Source organism: Zootoca vivipara, chromosome 14, assembly GCF_963506605.1.
Source record: "Zootoca vivipara chromosome 14, rZooViv1.1, whole genome shotgun sequence".
Taxonomy (NCBI): Eukaryota; Metazoa; Chordata; class Lepidosauria; order Squamata; family Lacertidae; genus Zootoca; species Zootoca vivipara.
In genome coordinates, this window is record NC_083289.1 from 20,967,886 (window position 1) to 20,992,264 (window position 24,379).

Sequence of the window (24,379 nt, forward strand, 5' to 3'; positions counted from 1 at the left end):
GTGTGGGCCCAACCTAGAGCAGGTTACTGCATATTATTATTTATTTATTATTATTATTATTAAAGATAAGGTGGTGTTGAAAGACAAAGATGAAGGCATATGTAAAGAAAGAAATTGAGGGATAAAATAGCATAAAACAAAAGTTGCATGCATTAATTCACAGTAATATGCACCAAGATAGGAATCAATGGCAGATATGATGATGATAATAACAATAACAATAATAATAACTTATACCTTGCCCATCCTTCTGGGTTACCCCAGCTAAGGCTGACCTCACTACTTTATTTATTCGTTTTATTTAAGTTTCAGCAATGGAAATGAAGTCTTTTGCTATTGCACTGTCATGTCTTAAACTATTTACAAGTATTCCAAGAAAAATGAATGAAGAATATAATATTTCAACTTTTACTTCTTGGGAGGAGGGGGAAGTACATGGAAGCACCTGCCCAGATCAGAGCTTGGCTGAATGCCAGGAAGGGGTGCAGCCTCAAGTTCTCCTACTCAGGCCATCAGTCTGAGTTGCCGCATTGCTGAAGCAACATCTCTTAGCCACACTCCAGGCATCCTCCTCTGAAGAAATTGACAGCTGGAAAGAGATGGGAGCAATTATATATATGGATATATCAGAAGCAGTTTGTCTGGTAGGTGTGGAACTCCTATGCTAACTTCTTGGCAGGTGCGTTGCTGCTACTTATGAGCAGGGAGGGATGAGGTGGCAGAGAGGCAAATGCACTAGGAGAGCTAATCTGGATGGTCCTTAAGCTTTGCATCGTTCTGACTTCTGCACCACCTCACCTATTTCCCTCCTGGTAAGCAATAGCAATCCGCCTTCTGCAAAGCCAGCACAGTGACTCCACCCCTCCTGTTATATCTCTTCTTATCCAGCAGTACAGTGGTACCTTGGTTCTCAAACTTAATCCGTTCCAAAACCAAGGCACGCTTTCCCATAGAAAGTAATGCAAAACGGATTAATCTGTTCCAAACTTTTTAAAACAAACCCTTAACAGCAATTTAACATGAAGTTTGCTATCTAACGAGACCATTGATCCCTAAAATGAAAGTAATAATCAATGTACTGTACTATAAAATAAATAAGACAGTAATGTAGATGATTAAAATTAAGTATTTTTCTTACCTGCACAGATGATAGTCATTGTTTGGATGGGGGGCTTTTATCCATTTCCGCAGTCACACAATCAATCAATCAATCAATCAATCAATCAGTAGCTGAACTGGGTTCCACACAGTCACAAAAACAAATTAACCAAAAAAGCCTCAAAAACAAAAAAACCACACAAAATAAATAGCAAAAACAAAAGCGCCAAACTTAATCCGTTTGACTTCCCAAATGTTTGAAAACCAAGGCGCAGCTTCTGAGTGGTGCAGGTACCCTGGAAGCAATAGCTGGCAGCCACATCGGATGTTTGACTTCTGAAAAACGTTTGTAAACTGGAACACTTCCAGGTTTTCAGTGTTTGGGAACCAAGGCGTTTGAGTGCCAAGGCATTTGAGAACCAAGGTACCACTTTATTCCAAAGTGCAGCACAGTCCTTTCTCCCCAGGTAAGAGTGGCTGATTTTCCATGCAAAAACCTTTCCATAGGCACAGGTATCATGTCTCAGTGTTGCAGTAAAAGCAAACCCATCAGGGGATAGCACAGTTTCCACCGAAATCTATTAGAATCATTGCCATTTCTTTCTCCTTTTAAAAAGGGCTCCTCTTTTCCAGGTGCATTGCTGCTCCTCTAGCACATCTCATGGGCATAAAGAGTATGAAGCGTGTCCGGCCCCAGAAGAATCCCACGTTGGAAACTTTTTTCAAGAAGTGCACAAAAAGACCATCACAGGTGAAGGTTTCTTTAAAAGGATGTATCTTTAGTAGATTCCTGTTCTCAAAACCATTGTCTGTGCCTGTCTGCATTGGAGGTATAAGAAGGCACTGTTTTTCATTCCACCCTGCATCTGTCACACACAGCACTGCTTCCATTCTGCTGCAGTTCCTCTTCCACCAAAAACTGCATTCTTCCTGCTGTCTTTTGTGACTTAGCAGTTTATGCAGTTAGGTACATAAATCATGCATGCCACTTACATGGTCATTACGTTATTCCATCCCATGTATTTCAGTGCAAAGAAAATGCAATGCAAATGGTGGGGTGGGGGGGACATAATCATGTATAATTTGTGGCCTGAAAGCAACAACAACAGATTGATTTCTGTACTGGACATGGGACAAATAAGCAGACACCAGCAATTTCCACCCCACCCCCCATTTCTGTTGAAATTCTCCAACATCCTTAGTTCTGAATGCGTATGGCTTTCTAAAACTTATATATCCCCCTCGCTAGACCACTACTGGAAATTCCAAGTGCCTCTCATAATTACATTTATGTTACATTTTTATCCTGTGTTTTAGGCCCCGAATCATTAACTTCATAATGAAAATCCTATTCAGTTTACAATTCCCAGCACAGTACAAAATGCAGTAAAGTGTAGCAAAACAACACCAAAAATTTGAAAATGTTATACATCCATGCAGCCAGTTTGAGCAACACACATTCCCTCTGGTGCCGGTTTAAATAAAGCCTTTCTGGAAAGGATGGCTTCAAAATGCAAGTGGTCTCTGGGCCACTCCTGATTTGCCCTGTAGACTTTGGAGGAGTTGCAGGCACCTTTGATCCTCACCACTTCCCCTTACTCCTCTCTTATTCCTACTGCCTCCAGCCTGAGTCCTTGGGCAAAGGTTGGTTTTCAACTCTTAAACAATTAGAAACCAAAAATGTAAAAACTGTACATCAAAGTAGTGTGGGTGAGGGGAGCTGACCCCGCCACTGATCCTCATGCTCTGATCCTCCAAGGGACTATTTCTCACAATTCAGGGAGAAAATAGCAGCAGCATTCAGGAAGTTAAGGCACATGTGAGGCAGGACTGAATCAAAGAATTATAGAGTTGGAAGAGACCCCAAGGGTCATCTAGTCCAACCCCCTGCAATGTGGGAATCTCAGCTAAAGCATTCATGACGGATGCCCACCCAACCTCTGTTTAAAAACCTCCAAGGAAGGAGAGTCCACCACCTCTCGTGGGAGTCTTTTCCGTTATCAAATGACTCTTACTGTCAGAAAGTTTTTTTCTGAATGTTTAGTCGGAATCTCATTTCTTGTAATTTGAAGCCATTGGTTCAAGTCCTACCTTCCAGAGCAGGAGAAAACAAGTATGCCCCCTCTTCCATATGACAGACCTTAATATATTTCAAGATGGTTATCATATCTCCTCTCAGTCTCCTCTTTTCCAGGCTAAACATACCCAGCTCCTTCAACCGTTCCTCATAAGGCTTGGTTTCCAGACCCTTGATCTGGAAACCCTGAGTTCCACCCATTTGTACCCTGCTTTTTCCTTCTCTTTCTTGCCACATTCACACATCACAGTAAATCAGGGAGTAGCCAGCACAGTGTCCTCAAGGTATACTCCAATTTCATTTTTTTAAAAACAATCTTTAAGAAGGTCTCTGCCTGATGATAAAGGGATGTTAAGATAGGTCCCAGGAGGACCTCTCTGGGGAAACAGTGTGATTTACATAGATTATGTAATTTCACCACAGCAGGCAGTGAGACCACTAGCGTAGCTTCTGTCAAAAGACGAACTGCAGCAGAACGGAAGCAGTGCTGCATGCAATGAATAGAGGGCAGAACAGAAAACAGTGCCTTCATACATCCCTAGGGGGGGCCACTACTGAAAAGGCTCTTTCTCTCAAATGCCAAACAATTTCCGCACAAGCATGGGAAGGCTTTAATCAGAAATAGAGAAGACGGTAGTTTTTGAAATGGTTAGAGAGCAAGCACCATAACTTAGCAGCAGCACATGTGTTGGAGTAAGAAAGGGGAGGCAAAAAGTTGGCCGGCAGGATAATAAATAGAGACAGGTGAGGGGGTGCCCATTTACCCAAAGCAGCTTCTGAACCAGTCCTATAAACAAGTGTGATACCGGTATATCTCAAAATGGATCAATTTAGGCTGACATCCTGTAATGTAATGTAATATAATATAATAATAATAATTTATTATTTATACCCCGCCCACCTGGCTGGGTTTCCCCAGTCACTCTGGGCGGCTTCCAACATAATATTAAAATACAATAATCCTGTACACAATTATATGGAAGTCCCCCTGAGGTTAGTTTCAGGTTAGCCATGTTGCTGGTTAATCTATTATTGTTGTTAATTAAATTTGTATACCACCCCCCAGCACTTTTTTCTGGGGGGATACAGGAGGACACATACCCCTAAACATTTTGTGAATCTAAGTTTGGCCTCATTGAGGGGCAGTATTTCAGTACGAGTAGGAAAATGAGAGTACCCCTTAACCTTTTTTTTTAAGAAAGCACTGACCACCCCTCATTCAAAGATCCCAGGGCAGTTCACAACAGAAAAATACACAATGAGAATACAAATCCACCAATACAATCTATCAATGAAAGAATTGAGCCTTTCCCACATTAGTACAGTAGTTGAAACCAAGCTCTGAATAAGAAAGAACCCTCAGGATCCTAAAATCATAATGTGGATAGTAAAAAAAACAAAGCATAAATGAAAAGTCTTGTGACACCTTGAAAGACTTAACACATTATATGCCATGAGCTTTTGTGCACTTTAGCCCACTCTATGCACTGCTTGAATGGCCATGAAATCTTATGCACAATAAATGCACGAGTCCTTAAGGTGTTGTTTTCGCTGCAACAAGCTTGAGCCAGCCCCTGCCCTCCAGAAAACGTGGGAAGTCAATGTCAGAAAGAAGCGCCTACTTCCTAGGGGTGAAAACTGCAGCCTTAGAAATGAGAAGGCCCTTTCTTTTGTCCTTACTTTGCCTCTAACCTGCGTGTGCCACTGACTTTCCCTACAGTTGGAGATACGTGGATTAGCCAAAAAGTGTAACTGGACGGTGCACCTGGTGGAAAAATGGTTCCGCCGGCGGCGAAATCAAGATATCCCAACTCTGCACAAGAAATTCCAGGAAGCTTGGTAAGAAGAGGCAGCATTGCCATCTGTGTGTGTAGAAAATGAGCATGCCAGGGAGAAGAGGCTAGGAGGACCTTTCTCTGTCTCTCCTCCCACATTATAGTTGCATGGAAGAGTATTCCATCATGGGAGCCCGCTCCTGCAAACTGAAGCGAGAATGCCCAGTCACAGATCTGTTAGCTCTGTAAGGACAAAACATTAGATCCCTGACTCTTCAGTAGGGGCTGTACCAATTAGGGGGTGGGGATGGGTGGGTGAAATTAAATTAAATTCACATTTAAAGGCAAACGTAACTAATTAACACTTTCTAAAAGAATCCGAGAACCAAAACGCAGCCCTTTGCATTATTTTCACAAATATATGAATTTGCCCTTGAATGTATGATATACATATACAGTACAAATATGTGAATGTACCCTTTTGGTACACATTACTTGTCTAGAGAACTGCATTGCAAAATTCAGAGAAGTGTGACGGATGAGTGTGTTTCATTTCGCTTATTGTTTTGCATTTGAATTGAACCGAATTGGATTTCTCCTTAATCCCTACATATGACTAAATCACTCAGTGTGGGAGAGCTAATATTTCATCATTCTGAATATTAGGAATAAAAATTATCTGGTTCCTCTGATCCTCCCATTCCCGCACCCAAAACTTTCCATGTATTACATCACTTTATTTCCACAGTGCAGGAGTAATGGCAATTTAAACATCACCTTGTTTGCGCTTCGCAGGTTCAAACTTGCAGGTGATCCCGGGTACCATTTTGTTTTTAACTTTGCCTGCTTAGTTTTCTTCTCAGATCTCAGAATAGCTAAGCAAAACTGAGTTCTTGGTTTCAAAAGCCAAAGCTTAGCTGCCAAAGACCCTTTGGAAGTAAGTCCCACTAAATAACACGATGCTTACTTCCAGGTAAACAGCAGAGGTTATTCACTGTGTAACTTAAGGGTTCATTCTGCTATTGTTAATGTCAAGGGGGTGGGTAGAGGTGTTGCTTAGCAACTAAGCCAAGCGGCATGATTTTCACTGGTAGTCATCTCTGATAGGCTATTTACTTCTGAGGGAGTTTTCATCTGTATGGTCCTGGCTTTCAGTTCCTGAGGAACAAACACTCAAAGGAGAACTGGGTTAAGGCACTTCAGGCAATACACACAATTAATCCTGAATACAGCTAAAGGTCAAAAGATGTCAAAAGATGCTGTCACGCCCTTGCTGTCCCATAAAGAGGAAAGGAACCAACACAACTTAATGCAGCAAGTGTTTCTGGAATATCTCACTATGCCCAGTTGGTGGAGCCCTCTGTCCCTTTCACCTTTGGTATCTCCTAGATCTAGATGCCTGGGGAGGTGTCTCTGCCTCCTGAGAGGCAGCTAGGCCTGGTGGAAGAGCTTCTCCCAGTGTCTGACAACGTTGAGGTGGGTGGCATGGCAGGCACTGTGGAAGTGTCAGAGACAGACTCTGACCTGTGAAGAAGCAGGCAGGACTCTCATTGCGGAGAGGGATGAGATGAGAGAGCAGGTTGAGGGACCCCCACCCCACTCCGGATCTTCATCACCAGGCTTCCCCAATCCTAGCAGAGATACCCACATCATGCTGGAGCCTCCCCCCAGGTCCTCAGCAAGCCCTCCATGTGCATTGTCCTGACTTGGCCAGCCCAGGGCAGTATGTTTGGTTGAATGTCTTCCTGCTTTGTACAAGGCCTGAACTAAGAAAGTTGAGTTTGCTTAGTGAAGTGTTATCAGGAGTTTTTTTCTCCCTTAAATGACTTTGCCAACAATGCATAGAATCAGTCTGCTCATGTTGGTATTGCTTTCCCTTCTTTGATGTTGGCTCAGTGGTCTAGTGGGTGGCCACACATCTGCAGTGTACCATATTCACCTAGTCCTTCCTTCTTCCACTTCATTACAAATCTTCCACCTCCTTTCATTGGGCTGTGTGATTCTAGCTAGCGTTACATCTGCACCCCCAAAGGCACACTCCTCCACTGTCTCCTGAGATAGACGGATGCCAACACAAAAAATATCTGCACTGGCATTTTTCACCAAACATTAAGGAATGATATTTGATTATTTTAAGTTGTCTTAGCTTCTCATTTTTCCAATCTTAACTTCAGTTCTCCATATTTCTACAGCAATGTGTTTGTGTGTGTATGTGTGTTTAAAAAGCTCATTAAATTTAGCAGCCTTTTAATGTGCATTTCACCCACTAAACACATTTGTGTATGAAGTTTTGTCTAATATACACATTTTTGTAAGCCACTTGCCCTAACACAATGCATTTTGTATGTTATTTTCACAATTATATGCATGTATAGGCACAATTTCCCCTAATATACAGTAAGTGTAAAATTCTGAAGCATGTCTGTGTTTTGGTTCTTGTGTTATTTCAGAAAGTGCAAGTTTGTTAGATTTGCCTTTAAATGTTAACTGAATCAGTTCTCTCCCCCACCCCCTGATGCCCATCAAAACTGCACTTTGCAATCATAATTAGAAGTAGGATTTTTGAACCAGTTTCAGCTAACTACTAGCAGTAATCAGAAACAATGTTAAAGCTAACTACAGTTTACCGTATTTTTCCATGTAAAAGACTAGGGGGTTTTTTAAAACAAAAAATTGGTTTAAAATTGGGGCTCGTCTTATACATGGTTAGTGCTGAGGGGTGTTTTCTTAATTTGGAGTCCCCAAAAATAGGGGGTGCCTTATACACGAAAAAATGCGGTAACTTTGAAAATGGAAGGAAAAGGAGTTAGGATGAAATGAGGGAGGTGGAAAGAAGGGATCTTTTTGATCTCCAAAATATGTATAGAAAATTGGGCAGCATTGTGTCTACTCCAGATGAGTGACTTCTGTGTTCTTAAATCCTTTTCCCCCTCTTCTTTTGCAGTTGGCGATTTATATTCTACTTGACATCATGTATTGCTGGAATTGTATTTCTCTATGATGTAAGTTAAATGGGAGATAACAATTGAACCTTTAATAAAATCTTCAAAACTAAGGCCTGATCCTGCTTTCTCTAAAGCAAGATTTGCCATGTGCCCAGCATTTTTCCTTGTTGCAAAATATGGGCTAGATTCCCAATTTCTCAGCAGTTGTTGTCATTATAATCCCAAATCTAGTCTTATAAATGGGGATTTATGCAATTTTATTTGATTAAGAGGAAGCCGGAACTGGGGAATTATCCTGCCCACCTCTTAGTCCAACACAGATATATGCATGTTGTAGTGAAGGGGTTTCTCTCCCCACCCCCCACCCCACCCCCCGATGCTGGAGCTCTGCAGGACATCTGTAAGTGGTTTCTCCCACTAATAGTAAAAAGAACTCTTTAAGGTAGGCTGTAATTACCATCCTCATATTGCAAATGGCAGTAAGTGGCAGGTGAGTGAGAGTGACTTGCCTCAGGCCACTTAGTGAGTTTGTGCCAGAGGTGAGATTTGAAACAGTTGCTCAGTCAGTGTGCTGCGCTCACTCTGCAACATGGAAAATAATGATAATTATCTGCTTGATTCTGTTTTGTTTTTCCCCCTCTAGAAACCCTGGCTTTATGATATTTGGCAGGTTTGGGTCAACTATCCGTTCCACGTGAGTGCTGTTTCTGCTGCTTCTCTTAGCATTCTAATTGTCCCCTCTTTCTGAAGACTTATCTCACAGTGCTTTGATGGGGTCAGAGTAACCTTTTTGCCCACCCCATGTTGAGTTTTGCATGCCCACTAGTCAAAAAGAGAAGAGTGCATAAGAACATAGGAAGCTGCCTTTCCCCAGGCCAGATTATTGGTTGATCTAGCTTGGTACACTGACTGGCTCTTTGGGATTTCAGATAGGGGTCTCTCCCAACCCTACATGGAGGTGCTGGGGATGGAACTGCATGCAAAGTCCTTGGCCTCATCCCCCAAAGAAGGGAAAATCTGTCCCAGGGTCATAACTGCCCCCCTTCTTTTTGGCATCCTTCTGTTATTCCTTGGCCACAGTGCTAACACCAATACCAGTGTTTTCTGCCCTCCCCCAGACTGTCTGGTTGACTCGAGAGGTAATGGGCATTCTTTCTCTTTCCAGACTTTGCTGGCATCCCAGTATTGGTACTACATCCTCCAGATGAGTTTCTATAGTTCGCTGTTGCTTACTCTTGGATTTGACACCAAAAGGAAGGCAAGTCGTGATAACGGTTCACAATTTACGGTCCACAAATGTTTCATGATTTTCTGCCTTTTTTACTGGAGGAGAAAAACGTTGCCATGTTCCATAAGTGCTATACAGCCGTACCTCAGAAGTCGAATGGAATCCGTTATGGAAGTCCTTTCAACTTCCAAAACGTTCGGAAACCAAAGCGCGGCTTCTGTTTGGCTGCAGGAAGCTCCTGCAGCCAATCAGAAGCCACGGAAGCCCCGTCGGGTGTTCGGCTTCCAAAAATAGTTCACAAACCAGGACATTCACTTCTGGGTTTGCGGAGTTCGGGAGCCAAAACATTTGAGAACTAAGCTGTTTGAAAACCAAGGTACGACTGTACTTAGTTTAGTGCTGGGAGAGAACTGGACACTGAAAGCGCAAGGGCTCATGATAGCAACTCAGAGAAACCAGGGTGAAATGCACACGCCAAAGGCATTTTGAGAGACATATTGTGTATCAGTGTTGATATATTAATGCTAGAAGACTCCAAGCCAAGATGGCTCCAAGGAACAATTAATGGTCACAAAGGAAACTATAGGAAGGACAGAGATGGGCATATTGGAGGTTGTGTTGTTCTCTGTATCAAAGAGGACCTAGAGTTCAACAAGTAAGAAACTCTCAAAGGGGCAGGCTTTTCCCACATAATCACTGTGAGTGGTAATGCTATTTATTATTATTAATAAGTTTAGTTCTGCCCTTCCTCCTACAGAATACTTTCTGGGACTTCTTCCTACAGAGGCAAATATAGCCATAAGAATTCATTTAAAGACAGTTTCTAAAAACAGTTTCAGCTAAAAACATTGTAAAAACATTCTGATACCAGGTCCCAAGAGTAATTTAATACTACAGATGTTCCCTCGTGAAAGAAGGCAACTTCTTTCAGAACATAAAATTCTCTTCAAATGTAGCAGCTTGGGTAGAGGTGTGGAGGTGTGAACAGGACTGACTTTCAGATACCCTTGCTCCAATACCGTCACTTGCTAGCATTGGTGTTGGCTTCTGCCACAGGTAAGCTGTGCCCCACCACAATCATCTTGCTGAACACACTCAGAAAAAGAGCCAGAAAGCATCCAGCAATGTGCTGGGGTTTGGTGATTGATGGAGAAGTATGGTAAAGGTAAAGGACCCCTGGACGGTTAAATCCAGTCAAAGGCGACTATGGGGTTGCCACACTCATCTTGCTTTCAGGCCAAGGGAGCTGGCGTTTGTCCACAGACAGTTTTCCGGGTCATGTGGCCAGCATAACTAAGCCGCTACTGGCGCACGGAGGACCATGACGAGTGCCAGAGCGCACGGAAACACCGTTTACCTTCCTGTCGCAGCAGTACCTATTTATCTACTTGCACTGGCGTGCTTTCGAACTGCTAGGTTGGCAGGAACTGAGACAGAGCAACAGGAGCTCACCCCGTTGTGGGGATTTGAACTGCCAAACTTCTGATCAGCAAGCCCAAGAGGCTCAGTGGTCTAGACCAGTGTTTCCCAACCTTGTGCCTCCAGCTGTTTTCGGACTACAATTCCCATCATTCCTGACCACTGGTCTTGCTAGCTAGGGATGATGGGAATTGTAGTCTCAAAACATCTGGAGGCACAAGGTTGGGAAACACTCGTCTAGACCACAGCGCCATCCGCATCCCTTATGGAGAAGTAGTAGCCATTAACAGAGTCTCATCAAGCTAATCAGGACCCTGGACAGCTCCCAGTGGGTCTTCCTTGATGAGCTTTGGAAAATGTTGTCTCAGCACAACATTAGCTCAAGAAATGTTGCAAAACATTGCCCCCCCCCAAAAAAAATGATCACATATGTCAGGATGAAAAGTGTTTAGAAATGAATAATTGTGATAAACTGCATGTGAGAAAAGATTTTGTGATAAAAATATGTATTTAAATGTCATGCTTTTTAAAGATGTACAGAATAATGTGGATGGGATGGAATGAGCTTATGAATTAACACTTGTGACATTGATACATACTGTGAATAGACTGATTGGTCCTTACCTACCGCCCATGTGTAAATTTTTGCACGGTTCTTTCTTTATGAAAGATGCATCAACTTCCACCTCCAATATGCATCTGCTGCTGAAAGTTGAACCAAGCAGCGGTCATCTGCACAAGCTACAGAATGGGGATGGTGGCAGTGATGCGCTTCAAAGCAATATGGTCCATCTTCAATATGGTACTAATGGTCCCTATATTGATGTGGCTTTGCTACACCTGCAAAATGTAACGAACCCAGAGTTTCTGGAAGGAACACAGAATCAGGCAACCTCCTTTTTATTTATACAACCAAAGCCCTTACCCAACGCGTTGGCTTCTGTGCATCTACCCAGCCCTGTTTTCTTGAGTTCAGATTCCGTGTTTAGGCCGGGGACAGTCAAGATGCTCTCAATTGGCTCCCTTCCTGAATGTCCCCTTCTCGCCACCGCCACTGTTGCTTCTTCTGACTCACTGGCCTTCCCCTCTGGGCTCAATCTGCAGCATCTCCCAGAGCTGATAGAGAAACCATGCAGATGCTACTACTCTTTGTCACCACTTGCTCAGACAAGGAAGGCAAGTGAATAGGAGGCAGCAGCAAGGGATTGGCAGGGCGCCCCTGGTGGAGTATGGGTTTCAGGAGGTGCCAATCAGTGCCAACTCCTGACACCGACCATGATGTCAGGGGTAACAAACACATTTCTGTTAAACTTGTTTGAAGAAGAGGGTTATTATTTATTCTTCTCTCCAACAGGACTTTAAAGCCCATGTGATTCACCATTTTGCTGCCCTTGCCTTGATGTTCTGCTCCTGGTCTACCAATCACGTCCGCATAGGAACGCTGGTCATGCTCATCCATGACTCTGCAGATTTCTGGCTGGAGGTAAAAGCTGTTTGGTTTCCAGTGCCTTCTATTTATGAGATCATACTGTTCTTTGTTTTGCTCATTCAGACATCTGGTTTGACAAGCAATGACTTCAATTTTGGCCTCCGTCGTTGTCAAACCAGTTCCACATGAAGGGCAGCTGATGTCCCATTGGGAAAGAAAGTGCTTTCCTTTGAAAATTACTTTGCACTTTCAAAGGTCTATATAACAAGCATTTGAGAACTTCTCCCTCAATCTATTTTGGTTGGCTGGGTCAAAAGTGGTAGATAGATCAATGGAGCTGGCAAAGAGGTTGCATTTGTTTTTATTCATATATTTGCAAATGACGTGAGACTGTGTGAAGCATTGGTCAGTAGTGTTATAGCCAGCTCTAAGTCTGCCTCCACCCCCACCCCTTGTTCCTCATATCAGATGTTGTTTTTGTGGAGCCAAGCAGGTATCTTGGCTAGGTTTCTAGCATAAAGTTTGGAGGGAACATTGAGTAAACTAATAGGGCGATTATTTGGGGGGTAGTTTTATCCCCTTTCTTGTGAATGGACTTCTGGAAGCATACTCCCCCCCCCCAACTATGTACCTGTTCCTTCAGAGGGAGTGCAACCCTGTCTAGAACCGGTGAACTACCCAACTCCCAGACCCGAGAACCGCTCATTCACAGTGCCTCCATCTCACCAGGATTCACTTTCAGCCTTGTTGGCCCTCATCCATCCAGGCTCTGTTTTAAAAGAGTCAGAGCCTCTCCTGAGTTCTATGTAGCAGAGAGTTAGAGCTGGGTGTCATACTGATGATACCATGCCCCATATCTCCTAATGACCGCTTCCAGCAGCTTCATATAGTTATTGAACAGCATTGGAGAGGAGCAGTGCAGGGAAGATGCTGGCATAGGAAGAATTGCACCATTGGTCCCTCCCTATCTGCACTGGGCCAGAAGTATGGGGTGCCGAAGGTGTCAGTACCAGTGGGATGGGATGGTAGTGCAGTGAGATGTGCTTCGATAGCCCTTCCAGGGAGGTTTAGAAAGGACTGGGAGTGGCAGACTGCAGATTAGATAAGAGAGTATGAAAACCTATGGAAGTAGGAAGCAAGCTGCTATTGATTTATCTGGCTTAGTCTTGTCAGCACCGGCCAGCAACTGCTCTTCAGGATTCCAGACAGGGAACATTCCCCAACTCTACCTGGACGTCCCCATGATTGAACCAGGGACCTCCTTCATACAAGGCAGAGAACCATACCAAGAAGGACCAGCTCATGGCTGTTCTACCGCACTGTGCAACCGGTTGATAAACCTGCAGATTTGAAAAAGGGGAATCTCCTAAATTTGTGGATGTTGCCTAATGGATTTGTTTGCATTCCAGGCAGCAAAGATGTTCAACTACGCTCGCTGGGAGAAAGCTTGCAGTTTCTTCTTTGTTATCTTCTCCATTGCATTCTTCATCACGCGAATGGTTTTCTACCCCTTTTGGTGAGTTGCTTCATATGGACTAGCCACGTGAACACACGCTCAGGGTAAAATAAAGGGTTGTATCCAATGTAGCACTACGTAATGGGCCTATCCAGATAGGAATTTCCACTTTCTCTATAGAACTCCCCTGCTTCTCCTCCCACCTTGCCCTTACTGAAAAGTGTTCTACACTTCCCTCAACCATCTGGAGCAGATTCGGGGAGGGTGGGGAGAGGAGAGGAGCAGAGCCTAAAGTTCAATTGCACAAGTGGAGATCCTTACACTGATGGGATGCATTAGTTGGACTCCAATGTTACAATTATATATCATTCAACTTCTGTTATAGTTGTGATTGTGCCCTCTGTTGGCTGTGTTCAAGGGTGAGTGGCATTTTTTATTCAAGAAGGAACACCTATTCCTGCATCAGCCTGCCCAGGCCCTTAGATCAGGGATGGAGATCAATGGATGAAAGGCGGGTTAAAAATGCCCTTAATAAATGAATGAATGATACTGCCTGAATGGCACCACCCATAAAGAGAGGCAGAGACCTCCCTGCAGGTGTAGAGGGGTTCACTGAGATATACAGAAGTGGGAAAACAAGCAAACAAACAGGAGCAATCTTGAGTTGAAAAACTGAATGAATATGGCAAGTTCCATAGAGGTTGTTTTAAATTTCTTTTTTTACTTTCCTTTGATCCTTTTATATTTCTGAAGAAGGAAGGCACAGAGCAACAATGTGCCTTTGCTTCTACACATGGTCCATGAACTTTGTGTTGATGTTTGGTATGGAAGGAGCATGATGAGCTTTAGGATAGTAAACCTTTCCTGGCTGCCTTTGATTTGAGCTCTCATCTGTGTTTGAGCTCTGTCAGCATTCGAGTGCATCTGTTCTTTATTTTTTTAAAAAAGGCAAACGCTAAAATTGACTTTTTGTTTGGTTCTGCATTTTGCTTTTAACTACTGTACACTGCCTTGATGCCCTAAGGGCAGCATAAAAGTCAACCACAGTTACAGTGATCCATGATGTTCTTTGGAAAGTGGTTTTTCTCTGTTCTCTGTGCATTTGGACACCTCTTGGGATATTGTAACCAAATTTTGCATGATGATTCCTGAGATCAAGGAGTAGGATTTCATCTGTATTTGGATACAGATGGACATTTTTAATCAAGGAGGCAGGCTGAACTGATAGTTCCTCAATCCTTCCCCCTGCAAATATTTATATTTTTATTGATTTTTCAATAATATACATTAAAGGAGCACAATAACAGCCATACAAAGAAAAAAAAAGTAAATACTCCCCTCTTGCCAGAAGTCAGGTAAGTATTATCCATATTCTATAGTGTGTTCTTCACCCATGTTTGTTTACTATCTGGTTTTGCATCCCTTCAACAGGTTTTTTTTATCATAGTCTCTATCACTCAACAGAGATAGGGCACACACCAACATAGTTTTAACAAAGGAAAAGCAACCAGGAAGTCAAGATCAGTACTGGTGCAGCCAACATACCGTAATGTTCTCCAGGCCACATGTAATCAATGTCCACCAATTGGCCTAGAAAACACCCGATTTCTCTCTTTTCCTTTCAATACTGCTGCATCATGAGTTGTTTCCTCTGCAGGTGCTAGTCTCCAGACATTTTTGAACCATAGTTGAACCTCATTCCTGTGATGAAGGAGCAGGTTTTCAACCATGCTTGGACATGATTTGGTGCCATCTTGAATCAAGATGGCGAATTGAACCTTTCAAGGCTGCACAGATTTCAACTGCTGGTATCAAAATGGCACTGATCTCTTTATCTTGTGGAATTCCAAAGCAAAGCAGGGCATGAGGATGTTAGTAAAGGTATACACTGCTTAAAATCCACCGGGGTCCCCCCCCCTCCCATGCACACTTTGTCACAAAATTTCTTCTATTTCAGGATTCTACGAGCCACATTGGTTTATCCTCTCTATTATACACAGACATTCGCCCTAGCATACTTCGTCTTCAATGGACCATTATTGATCCTGCAATGTCTGCATCTGTACTGGGGCTACTTAGTTTTCAAAATTCTGAAGAAATTCATCTTTATAAAGGTAAGGCTTAAGCTTCAGCCAAAGCATCTGGGTAAGTGTATGATTTGGGCAGAAGATAATGATAGACTGGGAAACTCCCAGTTCTCTTAACTCTTTGCCTTTTAAGAACTGTCGTTTACATCAAGGGCAGGAAAACTCAGGCCTGGGGTCCAGAATGCATCCCTCCATGCCCAGGGGTACCAACTTGAATAAAATATCAGGGGGCAGGTAAGCCCCACCCCTCATAACTGATCACATGACAGGGCTCTTCCAAACCATTTGAATGGCGATGCCCATCAGCTTCTCGGTGTTGGCTCCTATGTCCATGTCTCTTCATATGACCCCTGTATGTTTGTGTTTGTGTGTATAGTTTTACACAGTATTTTAGGAATGGAGCATCAAAACAGCAGTTGGCTGTACAGTGGTGCATCATAATACTGCCCTTCCTTTGCCATCTGGGATGCCTTCAGCAGGCTCTCCCTCCCCATCCGTTCTCCAGAGGGGTGGTAAAGTTGGCTGTGAAGGCAGCTTGTGTCTCCAAAGCCGTTAAGCGGATTTCAAAAGCAACCTGCTTGACAGGCCATGTCACGAGATCGTCTGTTTATAGAAGAAGTTGGCACTATGCTAGATATTTAAATGCATATCTCTCTGTGTCTTCTTCCAGCCACCCCCACTCCTGCAACTATATATTGCTGGTTAAGGGGAATGCCAATTAGATGTGGGCCTCGATTAGCGAGATTTTGTCTCTGTGTCTAGTTACTTTTTGGTGGTATTCATTCAGGAAGCAAATTTTACTTTTTATCAACAGCAGGAATTAAGGCAATTCCGAATTGTAACCTCAGGGGCAGTACCACTGGCTGTTGGAAATGTGTGACCATTGCCAAAGTATTCCATCTCCTCCTCTTCCTTGTATCATTGATTCATGCAAAATGCACAAGGTGATCCCTATTTCACTTCATTGGCTGCTGCTTCTGAGGGTAGGGAAACTGGTAGAATGATGAAATCACAGCATGTATTTCGTATCACTACACAAAAACCTGAAGAGGAGCGCCTGTAGCTCAGTGGCAGAGCCCAAAAGCATCCTGGCTCAATTTCCCAGCATCCCCCAGTACTTGGAAAGACTCTTGGCTGAAACTCTAGAAAGCTGCTGCCAGTCTGTGCAGACAGCATGGAGCTAGATAGACCAGTGGTCTAGCTCAGGATAACACAGCTTCCCATGTTCTCAGGGGAAAGGCCATGGATCAGTGATGCCACAGATAGTTTGCAAGAAAAAGATACCACATTCAGTCCGTGGCGTCTTTCCCATACGAAAGGCTGGAGAGGGGTCAAATCAAATCGAGTTTGTAATCTAGGCAAATACAGAGCTAGATTGACCCTGTGTTCCAGCTGTCTGGCACTCTCTTTTCAGCAGCAAGTAGATGCATATCCTTCTTCATCTCTAGTTCTCTACTTGTAGAAACATGAATTCTACAAGCAACATTTTATGGCTGTGGTTCTTAACCATTTTGGTGGTTATTGACCACTTTGAGAATCTGATTAAAGCTATGGGCCCCTTTCCCCAGTAAAATGCACATAAAGGCATAACGCTAAGTTTATTGCATTGGGGAAATCTGTGTATGTGTGTGTGTGTTGTTCATGGATGCCCTGATGGTCTATGGACCACAGGTTAAGAATGCCTGCTTTGTGGCTTCAAAATAACTATACCTTAACGACTGTCTGAGCCCATATATCCCAGCCCAATCACCAAGATTATCCATTCCAGATGTATTAACACATGTTACAGAGGCCCAATCGGCCTACACTGGATGTTGGGCATTTTGTGTTGGCGGTCCCATGCCTTTGAGATACTCTTCCAGCATATATTTGGCAGAGGCATTCTCACTTTTGGCTTTCAGACACCTCTTGGCAACCTTTGTATGCAGACAGCCCTGTTCAGTTTTTAGTTTTAATTAGCTGGTCACCTTAAAGTTTATCTGTGTTTTTGTCTGTGTGTGTTTTGTCCTGAACCCCTGGCCTACCTGGCAGCAAGTCAGTATGCCAAGTCCAAATCCACACAAGCAAAGTCCAAAGGTCAGGAAACACAGTCCAGGATTAATCCGAGTAGCAAGGTCTGAAGTCCAGGAGTCAGGAGACAGTCCAGAGTCAAACCCGAAGCACAGTCCCATAGAGGTTCAGGAGCATCCAAGTCAGGGTCCCTCAGCATGGGCAGCTGAGCAGACACAACCTCTCAGCTCTGCAACATCTGGGCTTGATGAGACATGTGACCCTCACCTGTTCTGAGCCAACTGAGGAATCACACACCTCTTCCCAGAGCTAGCAAGCCCCACCTGGCCAGCTAGTGAGCTGGGCTGTGGGCTCTTGCCTGTCTCAGCCTCCTAGAGTGCTACTCCTGCTTCTCCCTACTCCTCAGAGAGGAGACAGGAGCCCCTTTGGCTCTGGTGATGGGTCCCAGTGCTCTGGTTCCTGCACATTGATCCTCATCTCCTCGCCATCCTCTGTCACCCTGTGAGTACTTCCTTCCCCATCCCCTGCTTGCCCTGGTGTGTCCCAGTCCTGGCTATACTCCTTGCCAGGATCCCGTTTCTCCTCCTCCTTCTCCTCCTCGTCCTGCCAGTTCATATCATGTTTTAACTTTGTACACCACCCTAATATTTTGTGATATATAGAATGTCATTTGTGGTATAGAAATACTTTTATACATAAATTTACTATGCACCTGCAAAGGGCCAGGTCACCAGTTGGATTTCTAACTGGTCGTCCTGAATTTGTGTTTTTGAAGAGACGTTTTGTTTGCCATGTCAGTTTATGTTAGGGAATAGTAACACGGAATCCACTCCCCACTCTCCAACCCTGTTTTCTGTGGTTTGGGCTACCATCTTGATGTTCAAGGATTTCTGTTGCTAAGAAGCACATTTTGTTTCTGTAATACAACTCCCTCTTGTAGTTACAATGCCCTCTTGATTCAAGCTTCCAGCATCACTGAAACATGTCCAGAGCCATAATGTCTAAACATAGGGTGGATATTTTAGGGACAAGCTTTAAAACATGTGGGGAATTGAGGATGTGAAATGATGTACTCATGGAAAGTATCTTGCCAAAGGGAATCCGCTGAGATTAAGTATTTTCTTTCCAGAGCTGAATGAATGAGTATAAAGGATGGCTATGCATCTATACTACTGAGGCAAATTAAGGCAGGACACTTTTAGAGCATGGCTGTTAAAGGATCCTGCTGTTTTCTGAGATGTTCAGAATGCCTGTAGGTTTTGAGTTTTTGACTTATACCCTATGCAAGCATTAGATTGCCATGCTGCGTGTCGTGTCACACCCGCAGCATCCAGTTAAATCAACAGTCTAATTTGTCAGCGCCTAAATGAAATTGAACGTCAGAACAACTTGGCCACAATAAGGAAATTTTGCCCATGGTATGACTATTTTCCACCTTCCCATTTCGACTCTCTGGCACCCTATCTGCACAACCTAGCAATTCCAAAATATAGACACGCTTTTACCCTCGCAAGATTGAATGTATTGCCCTCGGCTGTACTTGAGGGACAATTCCAACAGATTCCACACGCAAAATGCTTATGTCCCTGAGGAGATGACAGTACTGAATCGGTGCATGCCCTTCTGGCTTGCACTCTCTATAAAGACTTGAGGAATGAGATTATCACCTCTCTTTTATTGTCCATTCCGGGTCGCCCAACCACTGCCACAGTGTCCTTTCTCTTGGCAGATCAAGCTGAGCAGATGACAGCAAAGGTTGCAAGGTTTTTAGCTGTGGCAATCAGAATAAAGTCCACTATTTGACTGCTGATTCAGGACCCTAAAGTGTGTTTTATATAATCAACTTTCCCCCCCTGTCCTTTGTATATCGCATTGTTGTTTTGTTGCTATGGCCGATGGATGATGCAAATAAAGATTCATTCATTCATCCAGTTAAATCACTCCTATGCCAGCCATGGCTTCTCAAAGAATTCTGAGAACTGTGTTTTGTTGAGGGATCTGATCTCATGAACCTACAATTCACAAACAGCTCCCAGGATTCTCCTGGACTCTTAAAGTGGTATAAGAGTGCTTTAAATGGATGTTGTGTGGACGTGACTTCAGAATAGATGGTCATGTGACAGGAAAAGCCTAGCTCCTTCCTCCTCCTTTGAGCAGAGCCAATCCAGTCACCTGAGAAGGAGGGGTTCATACAGATGATCTCTCAAACAGCCTGGTCCCAAATGTTTTAGGGCTTCAGAGATCAAAAACAGCCCCTTAAATTATCAGGCATCCTAAGGAAGAACCAGCTACCTGGGGCCTGCCCATAAAAAGCAAGTCTAGAGTGAGATACTCAGGTGATGCCTGCTGTTTCCAGGAACTCTTTAACATTGTGAGACTTTTTGTGGGTGAGCGGAGAGTTTGTTTGGACCATGGGCGAGACCCTAGAGGCTGAGAGGGAGGTTGTGTTAGAAGGAAAATGAACTGATATTGATTTATACATATTAGTAACAAAAGTAACAATTTTATATATAACTCTGTATTTTTGTCTGTTGTTGCTTCAGTTTTTTGTACACTGTTTAGAGATTTTTTAAATACATTAAGCGGTATGGAAACTAAAGAATCAAATCACTCAAACCAAATTGGGGCAAATGACGCCCAGGGCAAGTGGCACATTTTTGTGCATGGACCTCATCAATCACGTTCTTCTTATATTCTTAACTGACTTTCGGGAGGATGTGCAACCCTCTTTAAAACTGGTTGCAAATCTCTATCCAGATCAGCTGCCTTTCTGACCAACAGTGCCTCTATCTTCTTTGACTTAAGCATCAGGGTTTTCTTTTTTGCCCTTATCTAACCCAGAATTGCTTCCAGATACTCATTCTGGATTTCCTCTGCTTTCTTTGAACTTGTTAATGGGAAAACAAAGCAGAGCTCTAGAGAAAGGCGCTCAGATCTGCATGTGGAAGTCCCCCGAGATCAAAGGCCTTGAGGTCCTTAGCACTACCTCTGAGATCAACCCCAGTAATTTGGGCAGGGAGACCATTAGAAATGGGATGGATACTGCACTAACAGAATCCCAAACCTGTGTTAAGCCTCTGATGCAGCGGTAGCCGATATGGTGCCCTCCAGTTCTTGTGGACTGAAACTCCAGCGTGGCCAATGGTCAGGATGATGGTAGTTGCAGTCTACGATGTCCGAAAGGCACTATGTCAGCTACCCCTTCTCTAACACCCGGGACTGAACATTTGAAACTGATGCACTGGGTGATGTGCTGGGTGGGGCAGATTTAACATGAGCCTTGTGAAATGTCTCTCCATCTCTTGCACCCAGTTTTGTTGGTTTTTTTTTTTTTTTTTTGCTTGCTAATATTGTCTCACTTGCAAAGCCTTCAGGGTTCAGACACTGCCATATTTTGAGCCAATCGACAATCTCATTTTGAGTAAGAAACTTAGCTTGGTGTTGCTTCAGCATTTTTTGTGGGCTCCTCGCCAAGGGTGTTTCCTACCACTGTAATTTTGGTCTGAACGATTACAGTTTTGCTAACACCTTGTGAGAAGCTTTGATGCGAAGAGATAATGCAAACTGGAGTGAAACTGATTGTATGCTGATGTTTTTCTTGGTACTGGCCACCAAAGCTGCCTATACTTATTTCTACCGCAACCATAGATTTTCACCTGCCAGCACCAAGGAGAACCTTTCACCCTCCAGATGTTTTTGGACTACAGTTCCCATCATCCCTGACAATTGGCCATGCTGTCTTGGGCTGATGGGAATTTGAGTTCAACAACATTTGAAGGAACAAAAGTTCCCTACCATTGGCTTAAGGCAGGCATGGCTAAACTTGGCTCTCCAGCTGTTTTGGGACTACAATTCCCATCATCCCTGACCACTGGTCCTGTTAGCTAGGGATGATGGAAGTTGTAGTCCCAAAACAGCTGGAGGGCCATGTTTGGCCACGCCTGGTTTAAGGTGAGGGTCTTGCCCACCTTTGGTCCTCAAACACACACACACACACACACACACACACACACACACACACCTGAAGGTGCCAGGGATTAAACCTGAATCTTTATGCATGCAAAGCATTAATTATGACCTGTCTCTAATAAGCTCTTTAAGAATGTAGGGTGAGATTGCCTTGTTTTTCATGTTCTCCTTTTGAAAACAGGTTTTCAAGCTTACCTCTATGATCATGCCATTTGGGGGTGGGTGGAGGTGGGGTAATGGAAGCTAAAGACTCCTGAGGATTTTATCTCAGTCTTTGGATCAAGTAATGTGGGGAGCACTGTAGATCCTGGGCCACACCTCTGCCGTAAAAACCTCAGGTTGAGATAGCTCTGTCGGTGGAGCATGAGACTGTTAATCCCAGGGTCTCGGGTTGGAGCTCCACGTTGGGCAACATATTCCTGCATTGCAGGGGGTTGGACCAGATGGCCCTTGTGGTTCCTTCCAGCTCTACAACTCTATGATTCTAGGTTGCCATAGCCAATATCTGCCTCTCTTTCTACCGTACACATTCTCCACTGGTTAAAGGCAGTCGTGTTTGTAGAAAACCCCAGAGACGTGGTAAAGTATGCTACTGTATTAAAACATTGTCTTCTCCTTCAAGTTCAACCTCGAGTCCCATCCCCCCCAGTTGTGACAGAAGAGTCCTTGCTGCTACAGTTGTGGTACATTGCACCATCTTGCTTTCCGGTGTGTGAAGCAGCAGGTCAGGAGCTGTTCCAACACAACAACAAATGAAAGCAGAGCAAACCCAGCATCTTCGGAGCTGCTGTTCACATGTTGGTCACCAGTCATTTTATAGTCAGTTATCCTTTCCAGGTGCTCAGAATTCCTATCTCACATATCCCAGCCTGGGCTAAAATTGGCACGGACAAGGTAAGCACCAACTCTGGCATCCGCATGCTCACCTTGGATGCATGCTCCACCCTGGTGTCCTGGGGCACCTAACAGAATCTCCAAGCCAATGGTAATCATTTGCAAAACGGCACATTGAAATCGAACTACTGATTCATCTCCTCTGTGATGCAGCTTGTTCTGTAAATCATGTCTGTGGTGCCTGATTCTCTTGAGTTCTGTATGAATCATATTTACCCACAATCATCTTTTCCTCTCAACCTCTTGTCCCATTGAGACTCACTGGCCTCTATGGAGGCTCATCTTTTCCTTTTGTTTATTAGTAGACTAACAGTCTTGCAGTAGGGAGTTAGATTGCCCCAGAAGTGGGAGAGATTTTCTGCTCTGGGACATATGTACCGATGGATTTGGCTTCTGTTCTCCTTTTCGTCTTTACTGATTTGGGACACGGTTGTTGTTTCATGGTTGATCAGAGAAATCACTCGGATCACTTTTGCCATTTAGGACCTTGTTTGGTGAACCAGCTTCTTCAGGCTTAAGTTTCTTTTGTTTAGTACAGACATCCCCAGACTTTGGCCCTCCAGATGTTTGGGCTACAATTCCCATCATCCCTGACCACTGGTCCTGTTAGCTAGGGATCATGGGAGTTGTAGGCCAAAACATCTGGAAGGCCGCAGTTTGGGGATGCCTGTTTTAGTAGGTCATTTTAGTAGGTCATTAGAGATCTGGCCATCTGAGATCTCTACAATTAGACAATTCTGTCTCCAAAAGTGGCAAGTTCTGTTCAGTATTGAAGAAAGGAATGCAGATTTCCATTTCCTGTTGTTCACATTTCCATGAAGTTAACAGGGAGAGAGTGGGTGGGCCATTGTGGTAGTCTTTACCAAGAGCTGTTGAATTTTAGCACTAATTAAAAATATGATTATACTGCCAGGCATTAGCATGTCCTGTGGCATGGAGTTACACAAGCAAATCCTGATTCTCCTTTTAATCTTACACCACTGCATTTTAACTGCACTGAGAGTGGCAACACTTTTGCTATTCACTTCCCCCCAAACAATTCATTAATTCCCATGTGTTCTATATCCCTGGTAGCATCTCTATAGTCTTTCCAAACTCCTGCCACTAAGAATCTCAGATCAGGGTGCAGGATCAGACTAAGGGTGCATTTCTCCAAGACCCTGTTTCCAGAAGCAGGCAGTCAGATGCATCCAGGAAGTCCACAACCAGGGCACAAATGCACCAGCCTTCCCCTTCTATTTGTCCCCAGCAATTGGTATTCAGGTCTGCTGCCTCAGAACATGGAAACTAGCTGCCGTTGGTCTCCATGCATTTGCCTGGTTTTCCACTGGAAGCCAGCTGAGCCACTGGTCATTGCCACAACTCTGCACTACAAAGATATCTGCAAACATAGCATGAAGGCTGGCCACATCAACCCTGCCGTGTGGGAGTCCCTTGTAGACAACCAAAGTGCCTGGAAACAGTCAGGTCATGTATTCATAGCAGTGACCAGAGGAGGAATGATTTCTAGAAGGAGCACAGAGAGACAAAATGCTATGGTGCATCTGCAGCAGCACAACCAGACGCCTTCATCTGCCCCAGCTGCAATAAAACATGCAATCTTCGAACAGTTTTTCTTCACCCACAAAGGTGCATTCCTCCATTGTCTCCCAGGACAGACAGGTGCCAACATATCTTGGTGATAAATGGTATGCATCCCCCTAATCCAGTGGTTCCCAAACCTTTCAGTTTTCACTTGAAAATTGATGAGGGTTTGGTGGACCACTTAAGGATTTTTCTACCTGTTGTAGCAATCACACTGCACTTTGCTAGAATCTTTATGGTTTTAAATTGTATTTCCATGGCTTCTTTTATTTATTATATATCATATTTCATTGCATTGCAATTTGAATTCCAGACAATTCAAATTGCAGTGCAATAAAACCTTATCTCCACAAATAAAGATGAAGTTTCTAAATTCCAGCCACCCATTTACTCTGCTACCAACCCTCC

General features: G+C 43.8%; 1 protein-coding gene across 1 annotated transcript in view; it reads left to right on the forward strand.

The window, feature by feature from the left end:
• CERS3 (ceramide synthase 3) overlaps window positions 1–24,379 on the forward strand; it is a 51,249-nt gene that overhangs the window by 15,947 nt on the left and 10,923 nt on the right. Inside the window, exons 3-10 of the mRNA XM_035130782.2 lie at window positions 1,732–1,849; window positions 4,896–5,014; window positions 7,895–7,952; window positions 8,539–8,589; window positions 9,061–9,153; window positions 11,897–12,025; window positions 13,381–13,487; window positions 15,385–15,541. Coding sequence (XP_034986673.1) covers window positions 1,732–1,849; window positions 4,896–5,014; window positions 7,895–7,952; window positions 8,539–8,589; window positions 9,061–9,153; window positions 11,897–12,025; window positions 13,381–13,487; window positions 15,385–15,541 — 832 coding nt within the window. The remainder of the gene's footprint in view (window positions 1–1,731; window positions 1,850–4,895; window positions 5,015–7,894; window positions 7,953–8,538; window positions 8,590–9,060; window positions 9,154–11,896; window positions 12,026–13,380; window positions 13,488–15,384; window positions 15,542–24,379) is intronic.